The 17476-nt window shown below is 53.0% G+C and overlaps 1 protein-coding gene across 1 annotated transcript; it reads left to right on the top strand.

Annotated features, from left to right (window-relative positions):
• The first annotated feature begins 645 nt into the window (after positions 1–645).
• On the top strand, positions 646–2948 carry LOC103701471 (putative plastid-lipid-associated protein 8, chloroplastic). Its single transcript, XM_008783524.5, has 4 exons — positions 646–908; positions 1452–1575; positions 1963–2142; positions 2482–2948. The coding sequence occupies exons 1-4, from the start codon at positions 720–722 to the stop codon at positions 2673–2675; spliced, it is 687 nt and encodes a 228-aa protein (XP_008781746.1). The 5' UTR covers positions 646–719; the 3' UTR covers positions 2676–2948.
• Positions 2949–17476: the final 14528 nt, after the last annotated feature.

The raw sequence follows: 17476 nt of genomic DNA, 5'->3' as shown, positions 1-17476 counted from the left end.
CGCCATAGGCGACGCCTGGTGATCTCCAACCTACGGGATACTCTGTACATGGCATTCCCCCTAACTGGTACCCGCCATGCCTCACGAACCACCTCCAAGATTGGGCGTATGACAACCAAAGCTTTTCAAATCTAAATGGACAACAATTAGGGGTGATAGAAGGGTACTAACTAGAATCAGGCAATGGTCCGAGGCGATCCGAGGCAGGTGGCTCACCCGATAATCTGGAAAACTCTGCAGCCAGCCCCCCGTAGCGAAAACTCCATTAATCCGCTCCCAAACCCTAGCCTACCCCTGCCTGTTATTGCACCAGGTGAATCTTGAGCCGTCGAGGTCAAGATCCACTAGGCCATTACATGTGATGATCTTCGTCCATGGCGGTGGACATGACGAGCCAATCAACCTAAACAATAGCCCAAGACTTAGAGAGCGAAAGAAGCCATGGAACTTAGAAAGCATTCAATACACAGATACCATTTTTCGCTGCAGGCCCGGTCCAACCTCCAACGAATCTTATCCATCGATCTAATAGGCTCTGTACGAGTTCCAAAACGTAGGTCAGATCGGAACCCACGAATCGAAACCCTCAATCCCATTCCCTTATCCCCGACAGCAGCACGGCGGGTCCGACCAAAATCTGAAATCCAAAACTTGACGACGACTCGAACAAAAGAGAAATTTAAAGTAAAAGATAAGAGAAGGCGCTCCCGCACCACTCGATGGCTTCGACGGTTCCTCTCTTCTCCTCCGCTAAACCCCGAGCCTTCCTCTCCCACGTCAAGCCCTCGCATCCGCCGTCGATCTCTCTCCGGCCCCGACGGTGCGAGATCTCCACCATCCGCGCGTCGATCGCCTCGCGGCCTGTCGTTGGGGCACCCGATGATCTTGTGGCTTCGATTCTCTCCAAGGTTCGGATTCTCGAGCTCTCTCTTATCTTAATGAAGTCAAGGGAACAAACAAAAATTATTGTAGTATTTGAATGTATATAGACATCGATTAATTCTTTTTCCTTTAGTAATTGGATATCAAAGTGGAATATGTTTTTTTTTTTTGAAAAAAAATGCTAGGAATCATATGCTTATCCGAATTTTTTTTAAAAGAAAATTTGTTTGTGTAATCCCTCGAGCAAAGAAAATTATTCAGCAAATTTATTGGAGGATTGAAATGAAAAGAATTGATTGTTTTTGGAGAATAAGGATGCCGTCTTCTCAGTTATTTGACAAGAAGTGGTTTTGAAATTGACTTGGAAAGAGTGATTTATTTTCTTACTTCAGCGCTTGTTCACATCTTTCCAATTCTTTCACATCTAAGGCCTGGTCATCTGAATTGGGAGTTGACTTCCAATTGCTCCTTGAATTATTTACTCCATTCCTCTTTTGCCATCAGTTTCATCTTTATGTTTTTTCTCAACCTGAATTTGGAGAGTGGAGACATGACTTTACCGCCTGCAGGTGAAAGGAACTGATGGAGGAGTTTTGCTCACCAAGGATGGGCACCAAGAGGTAGCAGATGTGGCACTCCAGCTGGAAAAATATTGTGTAGATGAGCCTGTTAAGTGCCCTCTTATATTTGGAGGTAAAAGGTTAACTAAATGCCTTCAGATTATTCTTGCATGCAAGTGTTTATGCATCAGATTGCAGATAAAAAAAAAAAATGAATGACTCATGAGATAACCCTAAATTATGATCTAAATAGTCTTGAAATTTTTTTGAACCCTCCACCTTTCTTTCCATCATAACTAGGTGAATTTCAGATGCTGCGACAACTTCAGAATATGTTCATACTAAAACACTCTCATTTTTCCACTTTATAGATGTGCTCATGAAATTACTGGACCAACTAAACCAGCTTTTAGAGGACTGCAAGTGAAGTTTACCCAATTATTGTATATATAGAAAGATAATGGCATTATGTTTCACTCCTCTCCTCAGTCATTGTCTGAGTAATTATGTTGTCGCCCAGAGTGGGATGTTGCATACTGCTCAAGGCCAACATCACCTGGAGGAGGTTACCGGAGTGCTTTCGGACGCCTTGTCTTCAAAACGAATGAAATGGTGCAGGCTGTGGAAGCTCCAGATATTGTGAGAAACAAGGTGTCATTCTCCATCTTCGGTTTCGTTGATGGAGAAGTATCCTTGAAAGGTAACAATAGTTACATACATAGTTGATGCAAATTTATTTTCTTCGCATTGTTGAACTATCATTTGATTGTTTGCCCTGTTTCTACACTATCAATAAAAAATTGAGATGCATAATCATGATTTGCATGCGCATTGGCTTATGCATAGGATTGATCATATTTTATGTATATTCTACTCTACAAAAGCACCGCAAGGTTGAAGAATCGATCTCTATTAAATGCAAGTTCTATACTTAAGTCCATGATAAAAAATAAAATAAAATGCCTTGCCTTCTGCTATTGACAATGGTATATTTGATTGTGTTATTAGTTAATTTTCAGTCTTCTTGATGGTTTTCCAGGTAAACTCAATGTATTGGATGATAAGTGGATTCAAGTCATATTTGAACCTCCTGAATTAAAGATCGGCTCACTGGGGTTTCAATATGGTGGTGAGAGTGAGGTAAAGCTGCAAATAACCTACATTGATGAGAAAATCAGGCTAGGGAAGGGTTCCAAAGGTTCTCTTTTTGTCTTCCTAAGGCAAGGATACTGAAGCCATATTTGCATGTCCTCTTCGAGTGAGAGAACATTTGCCCTGTTGTATATTTTCCATTCTTTATGTTGTAATTTTTTCGTTCCTTCCCCACTGAAGTATCCAAATGTCCTATGATGCCATGGATGATGTAAAGCAGCAAATATTTTCAGACGTATTAACCTATGGCTTATGTCATGTAGCATAACCCTCAGGACAAGTAGGCCACATGAGCTAACAGCTGGTGATTGCGAGGAATCAAATGCATCATACTAATATGTTTAATGGTTCCAATTTTTGTTTTGAATGATTAACATTGATTTTAGTTAGGAAGTATTTCAGATCAAATGCACTCATGTGCATCCTAGCTTGATCACTTGTTCTATATATACAAGGATGGATGGATGGATCATGCTCTTTTGTATTTATCTCAAGTCCAAAATCAATAATGGAGTATTCAAATTAAAACCCATATTATTGATTGTGACCTATACCTCTAAAAATACATAGCAATAAAATGATAGATTTTAGTTGTTTCTAGCCTATGCATCATGTGGATATAAAATTAGATCATTATGCTGATGTGGTAAAATATACATTAAAGCATTTAAATTGGGAATCCATTTTATAGACTATAATCCACACTTGTTAAAATATAAACATTGATTGAAAATCAATAGATTTTGATATTTAAATCAAAACAAAATATGTTCTCGCATCATTTTAACCATTCATTTTTGCAGCAATTTGATGTATAAATCAAAAATTACCAAAATATATAATTTCTGGTTTATAAATGTTTCATATGGTATAAATAATGATCAATGGTACAGATTTTTAATTGGTTAGCCTATTGTTGACTTTGGACTTGAAAGGGGTAGATACCATCTACTTTTAAGAGGAACAAAGTCCATCACACACACACACACACACATACACACACACACAATATTTATATTTATATAGCCAAATACATAGCCATATAAGGGTGGCAAGTAATATTTTACAACTTTGACCATCTCAACCCATCCCAACCCTCTCGATTTATCTCCACCCATCTTGCGTCGCCCCGAGCCAGGTATGTGTCAGATATGGATGCATGCTTGCATGGACTTATGCCTGTATATATAAATTTACGTCAAAAAAATAATCTAAAGGCAATGCAACTATAATTTGGATTTAGCAGATGGAGACAAGCTTTTGACAACTCGTGGTTGTTTAACAAATTTTATGCAGATAAATAAAATGAAAAGTCACTGTTGCTGGAAATTGGACCCGGGGGCCGCCACGAAGCCAGGAGAAGGAGGGGCTCTGCCGCAGGGACAGTGGATGACCGTGCGCCGGCTGGTGGCGTCCTCCTGGAGGGGTGCAAGTCCGCCGTAGGAGCGGTGGTCGATGGCGTGCCGGCGGGTGGCGTCCTCCTGCAGGGGCGCAAGTCCGCCGTAGGAGCGGTGGTCGATGGCGTGCCGGCGGGTGGCGTCCTCCTGGAGGGGTGCAAGTCCTGCAAGAAAACCGGTGGCCGGGCTCCCCGGCGCCGGCCCTCCGATGCTTAAGTCAGAGGGGGCAAATATGTGGAGAGAGCAGGGAAGAGAGTATGTGGAGAAGACAGAGAGAATATTTGGATAAGATCCAGAGGATCAGTTTGCTCAATTGTCTGTGTTATTTACTTCTCTCCACCCGGTCTAGGAGGGTTCTCTCCAGCTTCGGATTTTTCCTCCTCTTTTTGGTCCCGTTTTTTGGTCCTCCCTCCCTTTTCCCCTCCAGGTTTCCTTTTATAGGAGAATTTTTGTTACCTGGGAGGTGACAGGAGGTTTGTCCTGTTTTGTAATAATTGGGCACGATTTGGCCCATTAATGGCGTGGTGGAAAATAAGGCCGAATCAGACCGGAACCAGGAAGTTGTCACGGTCGATCGGACCTGTTGGGGTGGTTGAACCGCCGGCCATGGTAGGCCTGGGGTCCGTGGATGGTAAGTGCATTTATTACCGAGTGAACCGGCGGTCAGGGAGAGCCATACGCTTTGATGGTTCAGTGATCCGGAGATCGCCTTGAGCCGTGTTCATTAAATGACTGAGTGCATCGGAGACTCGAGGGGGTCTCATGCATTAATGGCGGGTCGTGCCGAATACCTGCGGAGATCTTTTGCCTTGATGGCTTGGAGATAGCGGCAGGTTGTAGTGGAGTTGTCAGGTCCCTCAGGCTTAGAGGGTTAGGCGGAAGTTGAACATTTGGTCCAAGGCAATCGGCTCGGCAGGGGTGCCGAGCCGAGCTGGTCGCCCAATGGGGCGCCCTGTGGCGGGGTTGCTTCATAGTACTTCTGCTCGGCGCCCTTTGGGTGAGCGTCTTGCGCTCTTTGGTTGGTTTCCTGGTCGGCGCTCTTTAGGCAAGCGCTTTCTCTGGTCGGCGTTCTCTAGCCGGGCACCCTGCTGATCGGCACTCTTCGGTCGAGCGCCTTTCTGGCCGAGCATCCCTACTTGGTCCTTTTGGTTGGGCGCCTCTCCTTGGCGTTCTCTCTGGTCGGTGCTCTCTAGCCGAGCACCCTGCTGGTCGGCACTCTTCGGTCGAGCGCCTTTTCGGTTGGCACTCTTTGGCCGAGCGCCTTTCTGGCCGGCGCCCGTTGGCCGAGCGCCTCCATGACGGTATGACTTGGGGTTTTTCCCCCAACACTACCCCCCGACTTCCGAGTTCCAGTTGGCTACCAGCTGGAACGTGGGAAGTAGCTCCAGTTGGGTCATTACGGATTCCGAAAATTCTAATTCATTGCGCATTTTGAATTATCAAGCGCTTCGAGGTGTCTTTAATAGGCGGCGTCTCTTCCTTCCCGAAAAGTCTCATTATTGGGACGCTTTTTGCGAAGCGTCCTCGCGTCGTGGGCTCATGATGGGGCCGCACGATCCGATGGGGCGCTTCGGCGTCCGAAGCGCTAGCCCTAATTAAATGCGCCGTTCTGTCTTTTGGACCGACACGCGTCGTCATCTAAACAGGATACAGCATTTTTCTCGCTGATCTGGGCCGTTGGGGAGGTCTATTTAAACTCTCCCCTGGCCCTCTGTCCTCTTCCTATTGTTTTCTGCTTCCAGCTTTCTATTCTTCCAGTCTCCCTCAGACCGAAGTCCCTTTTCTCCGGCATCTTCCCAGGTTGTCCTTTTTGCTTTTTTAATCCTTTTCTTCCCCTACAATGGGTTCTCTCCCCAGTGAAGTCGTATCCACCATGAGCGTCCTGGAGGTCGAAATGACCGAAGAGTGGTTTTTCCCTCTTCAGGGGTTCCGTTTGGAACCCGCCAGGCGAAGGGATCGGATAACTGATCCTCCGGTAGGCCGGATCGGAGTGCACCAGGAGTCACTCTGGGCCGGCCTCCGATTTCCTCTTCACAGCTTCGTGAATGAGTTGCTGACAGTATGCCGGTTGGTCCCGGCGCAACTCACTCCGAATGCTTGGAGGACAGTGATGGGTTTCCTGTCACTGTGTTTACTGCAGGGGATTCCGACCTCTGTTAACGTTTTCCGGCGACTTTTTGTCTTCAAGTCGAATCCGGGAGACGGGGAGTGGCTTTACATCGCCCTTCGGGCGGGTCGGCCACTCTTCCATGGTGCCCCTTCGTCCATTCATGGCTGGAAGGAGAAGTTCTTCTTCCTTGGCTCTGAACGGTCCTGGGGGTTTGACCCCAGGTGGGGGCCTACCCATCTTAAGTCCATCAACAAGCCCCCCCAGCTTTCTCCGCGTGAGCAGGAGACCCTCGACACCATCTGCGGCCTTGGGGACGGGATCTTGCTGAACGGCCTCATTAGTGAGGACGCTCTGGTGAACGTGGTGCTGAGCTCGGCACGTCCTCAGGGTAAGGATAATAGCAATGCCTCTTTCATTTCCTTAATTGTTCTAATATTCTAATTTTGTTCGTCTTTGCAGACATCGCCAAGATGGTGACCAAGAGCGAGGTCCTCTACGCCCGCTACCAGAAGAGGGCAGCCGAGCTCTCGGGTGAGCCCACCGAGCCGAGGAAGAAGCAAAAGGTCTCGGCAACCTCGACTCCCTCGGCGGCGGCAGTAGTCGAGGCGGGTCCTTCCCGCCCCGCGCATCCCGAGGCAGGCCCTTCTCGCCCCGCGCGCCCCGATGCTGGTCGGGGAGACGGCGCGGATTCCGGGGGCTCGGTCTCCAGGGGAGCCTCAGGGGCGCCCCCGTGCCCAGCGCCTTTAGCGCAAGTTCCTGGTCGGCAGGATGCTTCAGTTGCCGATCAGGGGAGGAGATCCGCGGGTCCCGTGCTTGCACGGCCCGCTATAGTCGTGCGGCGGTCAGATCGGCAGCTCGTCCGACCCCAGCCCCCTAGCTCCGAACCAGGGAGCAGTCAGGGAGCTTTGGGGTTGGCTCCACCTAGGCCAGCCGACGCTGGCCTCCCGGGTTCGTCAGGCTCGGAAGAGCGGGTGCCTTTTGCACCCACCTGGTCGGTGTTCGAGGGCGATTCAGCCCTCGAAGATCCTCGAGTAGCGCGCGAAGTATTTCGGCTCGCGCTGCTTCCGGCTGACCGGGCCGCGATGCAGTCCATGAGCTACAATGCTTTCATGGACATTACTCGCTGCAACGCCGTTCGGGTAAGTAAAATTTTCCTCCTGTGTAATCTGTATAGATTTTTTACTAGTGGCGCCTTACGTTTTTCTTTTCGTCTCTTTTATAGCGTTTGCACGAGATGGAGATGCTGATGCACCTAGTCCAAGAATACCGGGAGAAGGCCCGGAGGTGCCAGCGCAGTTACGACGAGGCCCAGGCGAGGTACGTAGCCGCCGAGGCGAAGTACCAAGCCGTCGAGGCCGAACGTCAGGTGCTCCAAGGAAAAGTTGGAGCATCCGAGGAGGGAGTCCGAGCTCTGACCGCAGAGCTTGAGGAGGAGAAGGGCGCGCACGCATTGACGAGGTCCGAGCTGCGCGCCGCAGAAAGTCGCCTGGCCAAGGCCGAGCAGGCGCTAGCCGCCCGCGGGCAGGAGGTGGAGAATGCCCGCGGCCGCCACTTAGAGCTCGAGCGGGGGCTAAGGGACCTTGAGCGGAAGGCCGCCTATCATGAAGCCCGGGAGCTCGAGGCTCGAGAGCAGGCTCAGAACGCGGTGAGGCTCTTCCGCGAATCGGCGGAGTTTCGCGACCTCCTAGAAGAGGAGGGCGTGAATGGGCTAATTCAGGGCTTCCGGAATTTCCGCAACCAACTACGGCAGCTCCTCCCGGATTTTGATGTAAACCTGCTCCAGCCGGGAGCAGGGGTCGAAAGGCCGGCTGCGGAGGCAGAAACTCCGGGGACCGAAGCGGCCGTAGCCGTCCCCGAAGTGACCGAGGTCGCCTCCGAGGCTACTCCTATCGCTGCCGAGGCCACCGAGGGGGTCCCGGCTGCTGAGCCAACCACTCCTGGCACTGCTGAAGCCGAAGTGGTCGAGCTCGAATCTTAGTGTAATTTTTGCTTTATTTTGTTTAAGTCGGGATGGCCCCCCATACTTGTAAGGGCCAAACCCGAATTTTCGTACTTAGCCTACGGGCTTTTTGGAATGAATATCTTTTTCAGAAACTCGCCTATTGTAGTCCAAGTTTCTCTGCTCGGATCCGTTTTAGGTTCCGAGGATGTGGGCTCCAGGGCCTCAGCTTTTACCCGCCACAGGGCTTTTAGGTTCGGCTTGCCGAGCTCCGCTGCTCGGTCTTTCAACGCTTATGCCAAAGGGATTTGGTCTCGGAGAGTCTTTCCGAGCTTAGTCCAGAATTCGACCAAACCCTAAGGCGGCCTCTGGGACTTAAATTTTAACGAAGTTAGTGAACTTTGGGTCCGAGCCTCGAGTTACCAGGGCGGACCAGATTCTTTCCCACCAATTGGGTTGAATACTCGTCAGCTCGTGACAAGGATTCACCATAGTATAGTTTGGTGTCGTGAGCATTCTTTCGCCGAGGCGATTGAAAATGCTCTTCTGCTCGGAGTCCATTTTTTGAGGACGTCGGCAGAGATCCGAGGACAATAGATAATGTAAAAACATCAATGTAAAAGTATAAATGGGTACCTTGTACCGTGTGCGTCCTCGCACCGAGGCGACTGAAGACGCTCCTCTACTCGGGGTCCGTCGGCAGAGAGAAGTCCAAGAGTAAAATAATGTGAAGACATTAAATAAATGGGTACCTGGTACCAAGTGCGTCCTTGCGCCGAGGCGACCGAAGACGCTCCTCTGCTCGGATCCGTTCCTCGAGGACGTCGGCAGAGAGAAATCCAAGGATAAAATAATGTGAAGACATTAAATAAATGGGTACCTGGTACCAAGTGCGTCCTTGCACCGAGGCGACGTGTGCGTCCTCGCGCCGAGGCGACTGAAGACGCTCCTCTGCTCGGGGTCCGTCGGCAGAGAGAAGTCCAAGAATAAAATAATGTGAAGACATTAAATAAATGGGTACCTGGTACCAAGTGCGTCCTTGCGCCGAGGCGACCGAAGACGCTCCTCTGCTCGGATCCGTTCCTCGAGGACGTCGGCAGAGAGAACGAGCCGAGCTTGTGGGTTGAAGCCGGTGGAGAACGAGCCGAGCTCGTTTGGTCAATGAAGACCACGTCCCAAAGTATTGGGGCATCCCGGTAACCGGGGCATCCCGACGTCTCGGGGCATCCTGACCGTGGTCAAGGTAGGCGAACGAGCCGAGCTCGTCTGGTCAGAGAGGACCGCAACTCATAGTCGGGGAGCACGTGCCGAGCTCGACGGTGGAAGCCGATGGAGAACGAGCCGAGCTCGTCTGGTCACCTAAGACCGCACCCCGACGTCTCGGGCCATCCCGGTAACCGGGGCATCCTGTCCAGGGTCATCTTGACCGTGGTCAGGGTAGGCGAACGAGCCGAGCTCGTCTGGTCAGAGAGGACCGCAACTCATAGTCGGGGAGCACGAGCCGAGCTCGACGGTGGAAGCCGATGGAGAACGAGCCGAGCTCGTCTGGTCAGAGAGGACCGCAACTCATCTCGACGTCTCGAGCATCCCTTTAGCCGGGGCATCCCGACGTCTCGGGGCATCCCGACGGATCGGGGCATCCCGACGTCTCGGGGCATCCTGACCGTGGTCAGGGTAGGCGAACGAGCCGAGCTCGTCTGGTCAGAGAGGACCGCAACTCATAGTCGGGGAGCACGAGCCGAGCTCGACGGTGGAAGCCGATGGAGAACGAGCCGAGCTCGTCTGGTCACTTAAGACCGCACCCCGACATCTCGGGCCATCCCGACGGATCGGGGCATCCCGTTGTGGCAGGGCATCCCAATATATTGGGGCATCCTGACGTCTCAGGGCATCCCGATGAATCGGGGCATCCCGACGTCTCGGGGCATCCTGACCGTGGTCAGGGGAGGAGAGATAAACCTGACACCATGAGATAATCAGAAGAATCGGTGAGCTCGGAAATCATAAATTAATTATGAAATGAAATCCATAGAATAAAATTCAATAATCGAATAATGAGGAACCCCTTGGGGTTCTACTGATGGTACACGCGGAGATTTTCAGAGCTCCAGCTCCGCGGAATGAGAGTCCCGTCTAGGGACTCTAGCTGATAAGTCCCGGGTCGGCGGATGCGCATGACTCGGTATGGTCCTTTCCAGTTCGGGGCCAGCTTCCCTTGCTCAGTTGGTCGGGAGGCTTCAGCTCTTCTGAGGACAAGCTCCCCTGGTCTGAAAGATTTGACTTTGACCCTCGCGTTGTAGTACTGAGCTGTCTTTTGCTGGTACCTCGCCATACGAACTCGGGCGACCTCCCTTGTTTCCTCGATCAGGTCGAGGTTGCTTCTGAGCTGCGAAGAGTTGGAGCTGGCATCGTGGTGCTCGACTCTTGGAGAGGGAAGTCCAATCTCCAATGGAATGACGGCCTCCATCCCATAGGTCAAGTTGAAGGGAGTCTCGCCGGTGGGGACGCGGAACGTAGTCCGGTACGCCCACAGGACATTGTATAGGCCTTCGACCCATTGCCCTTTGGATTTGTCGAGCCTGACTTTGAGACTCTGCAAAATAGTACGATTTGTTACCTCGGTTTCTCCGTTCGTCTGAGGGTGCGCGACCGAGGTGAAGCGATGGTCGATGCCAAGCTCGGAGCAGAACTCTCTGAAATAGATGTTGTCGAACTGGCGTCCGTTGTCAGAGATAAGGATGCGGGGAAGCCCGAATCTGCAGATAATGAACTTCCAGACGAAATCCCGCATCTTCTGCTCGGTGATCCGGGCAAGGGGCTCGGCTTCTACCCACTTAGTGAAGTAGTCGATGGAGACGACCAGGAACTTCCTTTGTCCGGTGGCCAGTGGAAATGGCCCGAGAATGTCAATTCCCCATTGGGCAAAAGGCCAAGGGGAGCTGATAGAAGTCAAAGGAGCCGAGGGCCGGCGTTGAACATTGGCGTTCCTTTGGCACCGGTCACATCTTTGGACGAAGTCCATAGCATCCTTCTGGAGTGTCGGCCAATAATATCCTTGGCACAGAATTTTGTGGGCCAATGCTCGCCCTCCTAGATGGTTTCCGCAGATTCCTTCGTGGACTTCGCGCATGGCGTAATCAGCCTCCGTTGGGCGGAGGCATCTGAGGAGGGGAGAGGTGAAGGACCTCCGATAGAGCTTTTCCTCGTACAATATGTACCGGGCGGCGAGGCGCTTGATTCGGCGAGCCTCTTGTTCATCAGTGGGGAGGACTTCATCTTGCAGGTAGCTGGTGAGCTCGTCCATCCAGCTTGGCTCGAACTCGGTGCAGAGGGTCTGCTCGGGCTCGTCTGTACTGGGCTTTTGGAGATATTCCTGTACCGCCTCTTTGGGAAGCTCGCTCATGCGAGAGGACGCCAGCTTTGATAGCTGGTCGGCCCTAAGATTCTCCGACCTGGCAATATGTTGAATATGAAAGGATTCCAAGGTCGAGGCGAGATCCCGTACCTTCTGAAGATACTTCTGCATGGTCGGGTCTCTGGCTTCGAAGTCGCCCACAATTTGGTTGACGACGAGCTGAGAATCACTGAAGGCCTTCAAGTCCTTAATTCCTAGCTCTTTGGCTAGCTTGAGCCCGGCGACAAGTGCCTCATACTCCGCTATATTATTTGAAGCGGGAAACTCGAGGCGCAAGGCTTGCTCGGCGACCACCCCCTCCGGGCTGGTGAGGATGAATCCTGCTCCGCTATCCCCCGAGTTTGAAGAGCCATCGACATGCAGAGTCCATGTCAAACTCGGGGTCTGCTCCGTGGGTGGCTCGGGCTCGGGCTTGGGCTTGGCTTCATCTGGTATAGTGCACTCGACGATAAAGTCTGCGAGCGCTTGTGCTTTGATCGCCGGTCTGGGTCGGTACTTGATGTCGAATTCCCCGAGCTCGATGGCCCATTTGGTAATCCGACCCGCACGATCTGATTTCTGTAGGATCTGCTTGACCGGCTGGTCGGTCAGCACAGCCACTGTATGAGCTTGGAAGTAGGGTCGGAGCCTCCGAGCCGAGATGACCAAAGCATAGGCAGTCTTCTCAAGCTTGGAGTATCGGGTCTCGGCGTCCCTCAAGACCCGGCTGGTATAATATACTGGCTTCTGGAGTTTGCCCTCCTCTCGGACCAGGACCGAGCTTACTGCAACAGGGGAGACAACTAGATATAAGTAGAGGAGCTCACCCCGTTGAGGCTTCGTGAGCAGGGGAGGGGAAGCCAGTAGGCGCTTGAGCTCTTCAAAAGATTGCTGGCACTCGTCCGACCACAAGAAGTTTTTTGGCTTCTTGAGGGCTGCAAAAAATGGAAGGCAGCGCTCGGCCGAGCGGGAGATGAATCTCCCGAGGGCTGCCACTCAGCCCGTGAGCCGCTGTACCTCCTTGACCGTCCTAGGAGGCGTCATCCCTTGGAGGGCTCGGATCTTCTCTGGATTGGCCTCAATTCCTCGTTGTGTAATGATGAAGCCGAGGAATTTGCCGGAGGTGACCCCGAATGCACATTTGGTTGGATTAAGCTTCATCCGGTACTTTCGGAGTGTGGAGAATGCTTCCCTGAGGTCGGCTATATGGTCTTGCGCCACCTTGCTTTTCACCAGCATGTCATCCACGTAGACCTCCATGTTTCGGCCTATTTGGTCTTTGAAGATCCGGCTGACCAGTCTTTGATAAGTTGCCCCGGCATTTTTTAAGCCGAATGGCATCACCTTGTAGCAGTAGGTTCCTCCGTCGGTGATGAAGGCTGTCTTCTCCTCATCTTCTGGCGCCATGCGGATCTGGTTGTATCCGAAAAAGGCGTCCATGAATGCCAGCAGCTCGTGACCCGAGGTGGAGTCCACGAGCTGGTCGATGCTGGGAAGTGAAAAGCTGTCCTTCGGGTAGGCTTTATTCAGGTCGGTGTAGTCCACGCACATACGCCACTTCCCGCTGGCTTTCTTGACGAGGACCACATTGGCGAGCCACTCTGGGTAGGCTATCTCCCGGATGAAGCCGGCCTCAAGGAGTTTGCTGACGTCCTCGGCTGCTGCTTGCTGTCGTTCAGGGGCAGCGCCTCGCTTCTTCTGCCGCGCGGGCTTGCTGGTTGGCTTTACTTGGAGCCGGTGGACCATGATCTCGGGATCTATCCCCGGCATGTCTGCAGGCGACCATGCGAAAACATCCATGTTGTCTCGCAGGAAGTTGACGAGGCGACCCCACTCGTGCTCATCGAGGCCGGAGCCGACCTGCACGGTTAGCTCGGGAAAGTTCTCTCGTAAGGGAACTTGGATCAGTAACTCACCAGGCTCTACCCGCTCTTTCTGGGGGTTGACCCGTGCCTCCATAACCTCAGTTGTGGGCTGGTCAGTTGTTGGGGCAGGCACCTCGGCTGATCGTCTTGCCTCGTGGGTCGCCAGGTAGCATCGCCTTGCCACCATTTGGTCCCCTCGAACTTCGCCGACACCCTGGCTGGTGGGGAATCGCATAAGCAAGTGGCGAGTTGAGACCACCGCTCGGAGGGCGTTGAGGCCTGGCCTTCCGAGGATGGCATTGTAGACCGAGGGAAGGCGTATCACGAGGAAGCTCATCCCCACAGTACTTTCGCGGGGGGCGAGCTCGGCTGTGACCAAAAGGTCGATCTCGCCCTCTACTGGGACTGAATCCCCAGTAAATCCAACTAACGGGGCATTCATCCTCCGCAGCTGTTCTTTGGTCATCCCCATTTTGCAATATGCACCAAAGTACAAAACATTCGCCGAGCTTCCATTATCAACTAAGATGCGTTTTACATCGAATCTATTTATAATCATGGAGATGACCACGGCATCATCGTGGGGAGTTTCGACTCCCTCTAGGTCGTCGTCTGAAAAGGAGATGGCTCCAGAGGCGCGCAGGCGCTTTGAGGAGGTTTCTTCCTCCGAAGCTTCTCCAGCCGAGGCCCCGCCTCGGATAGTGTTGATGACGCCGGCGACGGGCCTGTTGGCATTCGAGCCTTCAGGCTATGCTGCTCCTTCGGCTGGCCGCTTCTCTTCACGCTGGCCTTGCACGAATCGATTGAGCACCCCTCGGCGGATGAGTGCTTCGATCTCATTTCGGAGCTGGTAACACTCCTCGGTATCATGTCCGTGATCCCGGTGGAAGCGGCAATACTTCTGGGGATCACGCCGGATTCTGGTGTCTGGTTTCGGAGGTGGGAGCTGGATGTGATCCCGACTCTCAATCTCCATGAGGATTTCAGCCCGAGGAGCGTTGAGGGGAGTGTATCTTTCATACCTCCCTTCGGGTGCACGGGCCTGCAGTGGGAACTTCGGGCGGAGGGGTGACCTCTGCTGTGGCGGTCCCCTCAACCGGGGTGGACTCTTTGGGCGGGGCAGATTCTTAGCTCGTCGCGGAGACGGGCTTCTGGGCTGGCCGCGCTCCTCGCGGCGTCTCTTCTTGGAGTTTAGCTCGGTTCCGCCCCGCCTAGCAGCCACGGCTTCTTCCGCCTTGGCGTATTTCCGCGCCCGAGCGAACATTTCAGTGAGGTCCGCGGGAAAATTCTTCTCAATCGAGAAGAGGAATCTGTAAGACCGGGCTCCAGTCTTCAGTGCTGACATGGCGATGGACTGGTCAAGCTCCCGGACCTCCCATGTTGCGGCGGTGAACCGGTCCAAGTACTCCTTGAAGGATTCTCCCTCCTTTTGTTTAATGTCTAGGAGGGAGTCGGACGTCCGCCGCTGGGGTTGGCTGGCGGCAAAGTTGCCAGCAAATTGTCTGCCAAGCTGCTCGAAGGAAGAGACAGTACTCGGCTTCAGCCCGGTAAACCAAAGTCGGGCTGGCCCTCGGAGTGTCGCCGGAAAAGCTTTGCACATCATGGCCTCCGAGGCTCCTTGTAGGGCCATTAAGACCCGGTAACTTTTCAGGTGGTCAAGGGGATCAGCCTTGCCGTTGTAGGGCTCCACCTGGGGCATCTTGAACCGTAGCGGAACCGGTTCATCTTCAATCTCCGGGGAGAAGGGCGACTTCATAGTAAACGCAAAGTCACCATCACGGCCCGACTTCCTTCCGTGGAGTGCCTGGATTTGGCGCTCCAACATCTCGACCTTCTTGTCGAGTTCATCATTCTGGAGGATTGCTGCAGCGGTTCGTTCGAGCGCAGGTTGCCCTGGAACTGACTCAGCTTCTGAAGGCTGTGGCCAGCCTCCGTGGCCCCTGGCTGGGTGCTCTCTCCAGAGGGAGGCCCGGACTTGGGAGTCCTGACCTCGAAGGGGAAGTCCGCTTGTAGGAGGCTCCGGTTGAACTGGAGCCGGAGGAGGCGGTGTCGCTGGAATGCCCCTGGGTTGCAAGCTTTGGACGACGGTAGCCAACGCCTGCATTTGCTGCGCCAGGGCATCAAACTGCTCCGGTCGAACTTGAGGCGCTGACTCGGCCGGAGGTGGTGAGTTCCGAACGGAACGTTCTGGACTTGGTGGAGGACGTCGAGAGGCATTGGAAGCCCCTTTGCTTCTTAGCTTCATGGCAGCGAACTCGGGCCCTTCCTCTAGCGCCAACTGTTGCTGGAAATTGGACCCGGGGGCCGCCACGAAGCCAGGGGAAGGAGGGGCTCCGCCGCAGGGACAGTGGATGACCGTGCGCCGGCTGGTGGCGTCCTCCTGGAGGGGTGCAAGTCCGCCGTAGGAGCGGTGGTCGATGGCGTGCCGGCGGGTGGCGTCCTCCTGCAGGGGCGCAAGTCCGCCGTAGGAGCGGTGGTCGATGCCGTGCCGGCGGGTGGCGTCCTCCTGGAGGGGTGCAAGTCCTGCAAGAAAACCGGTGGTCGGGCTCCCCGGCGCCGGCCCTCCGATGCTTAAGTCAGAGGGGGCAAATATGTGGAGAGAGCAGGGAAGGAGTATGTGGAGAAGACAGAGAGAATATTTGGATAAGATCCAGAGGATCAGTTTCCTCAATTGTCTGTGTTGTTTACTTCTCTCCACCCGGTCTAGGAGGGTTCTCTCCAGCTTCGGATTTTTCCTCCTCTTTTTGGTCCCGTTTTTTGGTCCTCCCTCCCTTTTCCCCTCCAGGTTTTCTTTTATAGGAGGATTTTTGTTACCTGGGAGGTGACAGGAGGTTTGTCCTGTTTTGTAATAATTGGGCACGATTTGACCCATTAATGGCGTGGTGGAAAATAAGGCCGAATCAGACCGGAACCAGGGAGTTGTCACGGAGGGTTCTCTCCAGCTTCGGGTTTTTCCCCCAACAGTCACCATATCGTTGCAGCGTAGGAACAACATGATGATAATTCAAGAAATTTTTTACAAAGAAGAATGCCTTGGGTGATGACATTCGCATGAATATGGTAACTGTTGGGGGAAAAACCCCAAGTCATACCGTCACGGAGGCGCTCGGCCAACGGGCGCCGGCCAGAAAGGCGCTCGGCCAAAGAGTGCCAACCGGAAAGGCGCTCGACCGAAGAGTGCCGACCAGCAGGGTGCTCGGCTAGAGAGCACCGACCAGAGAGAGCGCCAAGGAGAGGCGCCCAACCAAAAGGACCAAGTAGGGATGCTCGGCCAGAAAGGCGCTCGACCGAAGAGTGCCGATCAGCAGGGTGCCCGGCTAGAGAACGCCGACCAGAGAAAGTGCTTGCCTAAAGAGCGCCGACCAGGAAACCAACCAAAGAGCGCAAGACGCTCACCCAAAGGGCGCCGAGCAGAAGTACTATGAAGCAACCCCGCCACAGGGCGCCCCATTGGGCGACCAGCTCGGCTCGGCACCCCTGCCGAGCCGATTGCCTTGGACCAAATGTTCAACTTCCGCCTAACCCTCTAAGCCTGAGGGACCTGACAACTCCACTACAACCTGCCGCTATCTCCAAGCCATCAAGGCAAAAGATCTCCGCAGGTATTCGGCACGACCCGCCATTAATGCATGAGACCCCCTCGAGTCTCCGATGCACTCAGTCATTTAATGAACACGGCTCAAGGCGATCTCCGGATCACTGAACCATCAAAGCGTATGGCTCTCCCTGACCGCCGGTTCACTCGGTAATAAATGCACTTACCATCCACGGACCCCAGGCCTACCACGGCCGGCGGTTCAACCACCCCAACAGGTCCGATCGACCGTGACAACTCCCTGGTTCCGGTCTGATTCGGCCTTATTTTCCACCACGCCATTAATGGGCCAAATCGTGCCCAATTATTACAAAACAGGACAAACCTCCTGTCACCTCCCAGGTAACAAAAATCCTCCTATAAAAGGAAACCTGGAGGGGAAAAGGGAGGGAGGACCAAAAAACGGGACCAAAAAGAGGAGGAAAAACCCAAAGCTGGAGAGAACCCTCCTAGACCGGGTGGAGAGAAGTAAACAACACAGACAATTGAGGAAACTGATCCTCTGGATCTTATCCAAATATTCTCTCTGTCTTCTCCACATACTCTCTTCCCTGCTCTCTCCACATATTTGCCCCCTCTGAC

This window comes from Phoenix dactylifera, chromosome 2 (assembly GCF_051530095.1).
Source record: "Phoenix dactylifera cultivar Ajwa chromosome 2, Ajwa_hap1_PhDact_Kaust_v1.1, whole genome shotgun sequence".
In the NCBI taxonomy this organism is placed as follows: domain Eukaryota; kingdom Viridiplantae; phylum Streptophyta; class Magnoliopsida; order Arecales; family Arecaceae; genus Phoenix; species Phoenix dactylifera.
Note: the sequence above shows the minus strand (reverse complement) of the source record. Positions and strands in the feature narration are given on the sequence as shown.

Coding starts and splice junctions, on each gene's coding strand:
- LOC103701471 (XM_008783524.5), top strand. CDS start 720: ATGGCTTCGACGGTTCCTCTCTTCTCCTCCGCTAAACCCCGAGCCTTC. Junction 909..1,451: donor TGGCTTCGATTCTCTCCAAG/GTTCGGATTCTC, acceptor TACCGCCTGCAG/GTGAAAGGAACTGATGGAGG. Junction 2,143..2,481: donor TGGAGAAGTATCCTTGAAAG/GTAACAATAGTT, acceptor ATGGTTTTCCAG/GTAAACTCAATGTATTGGAT.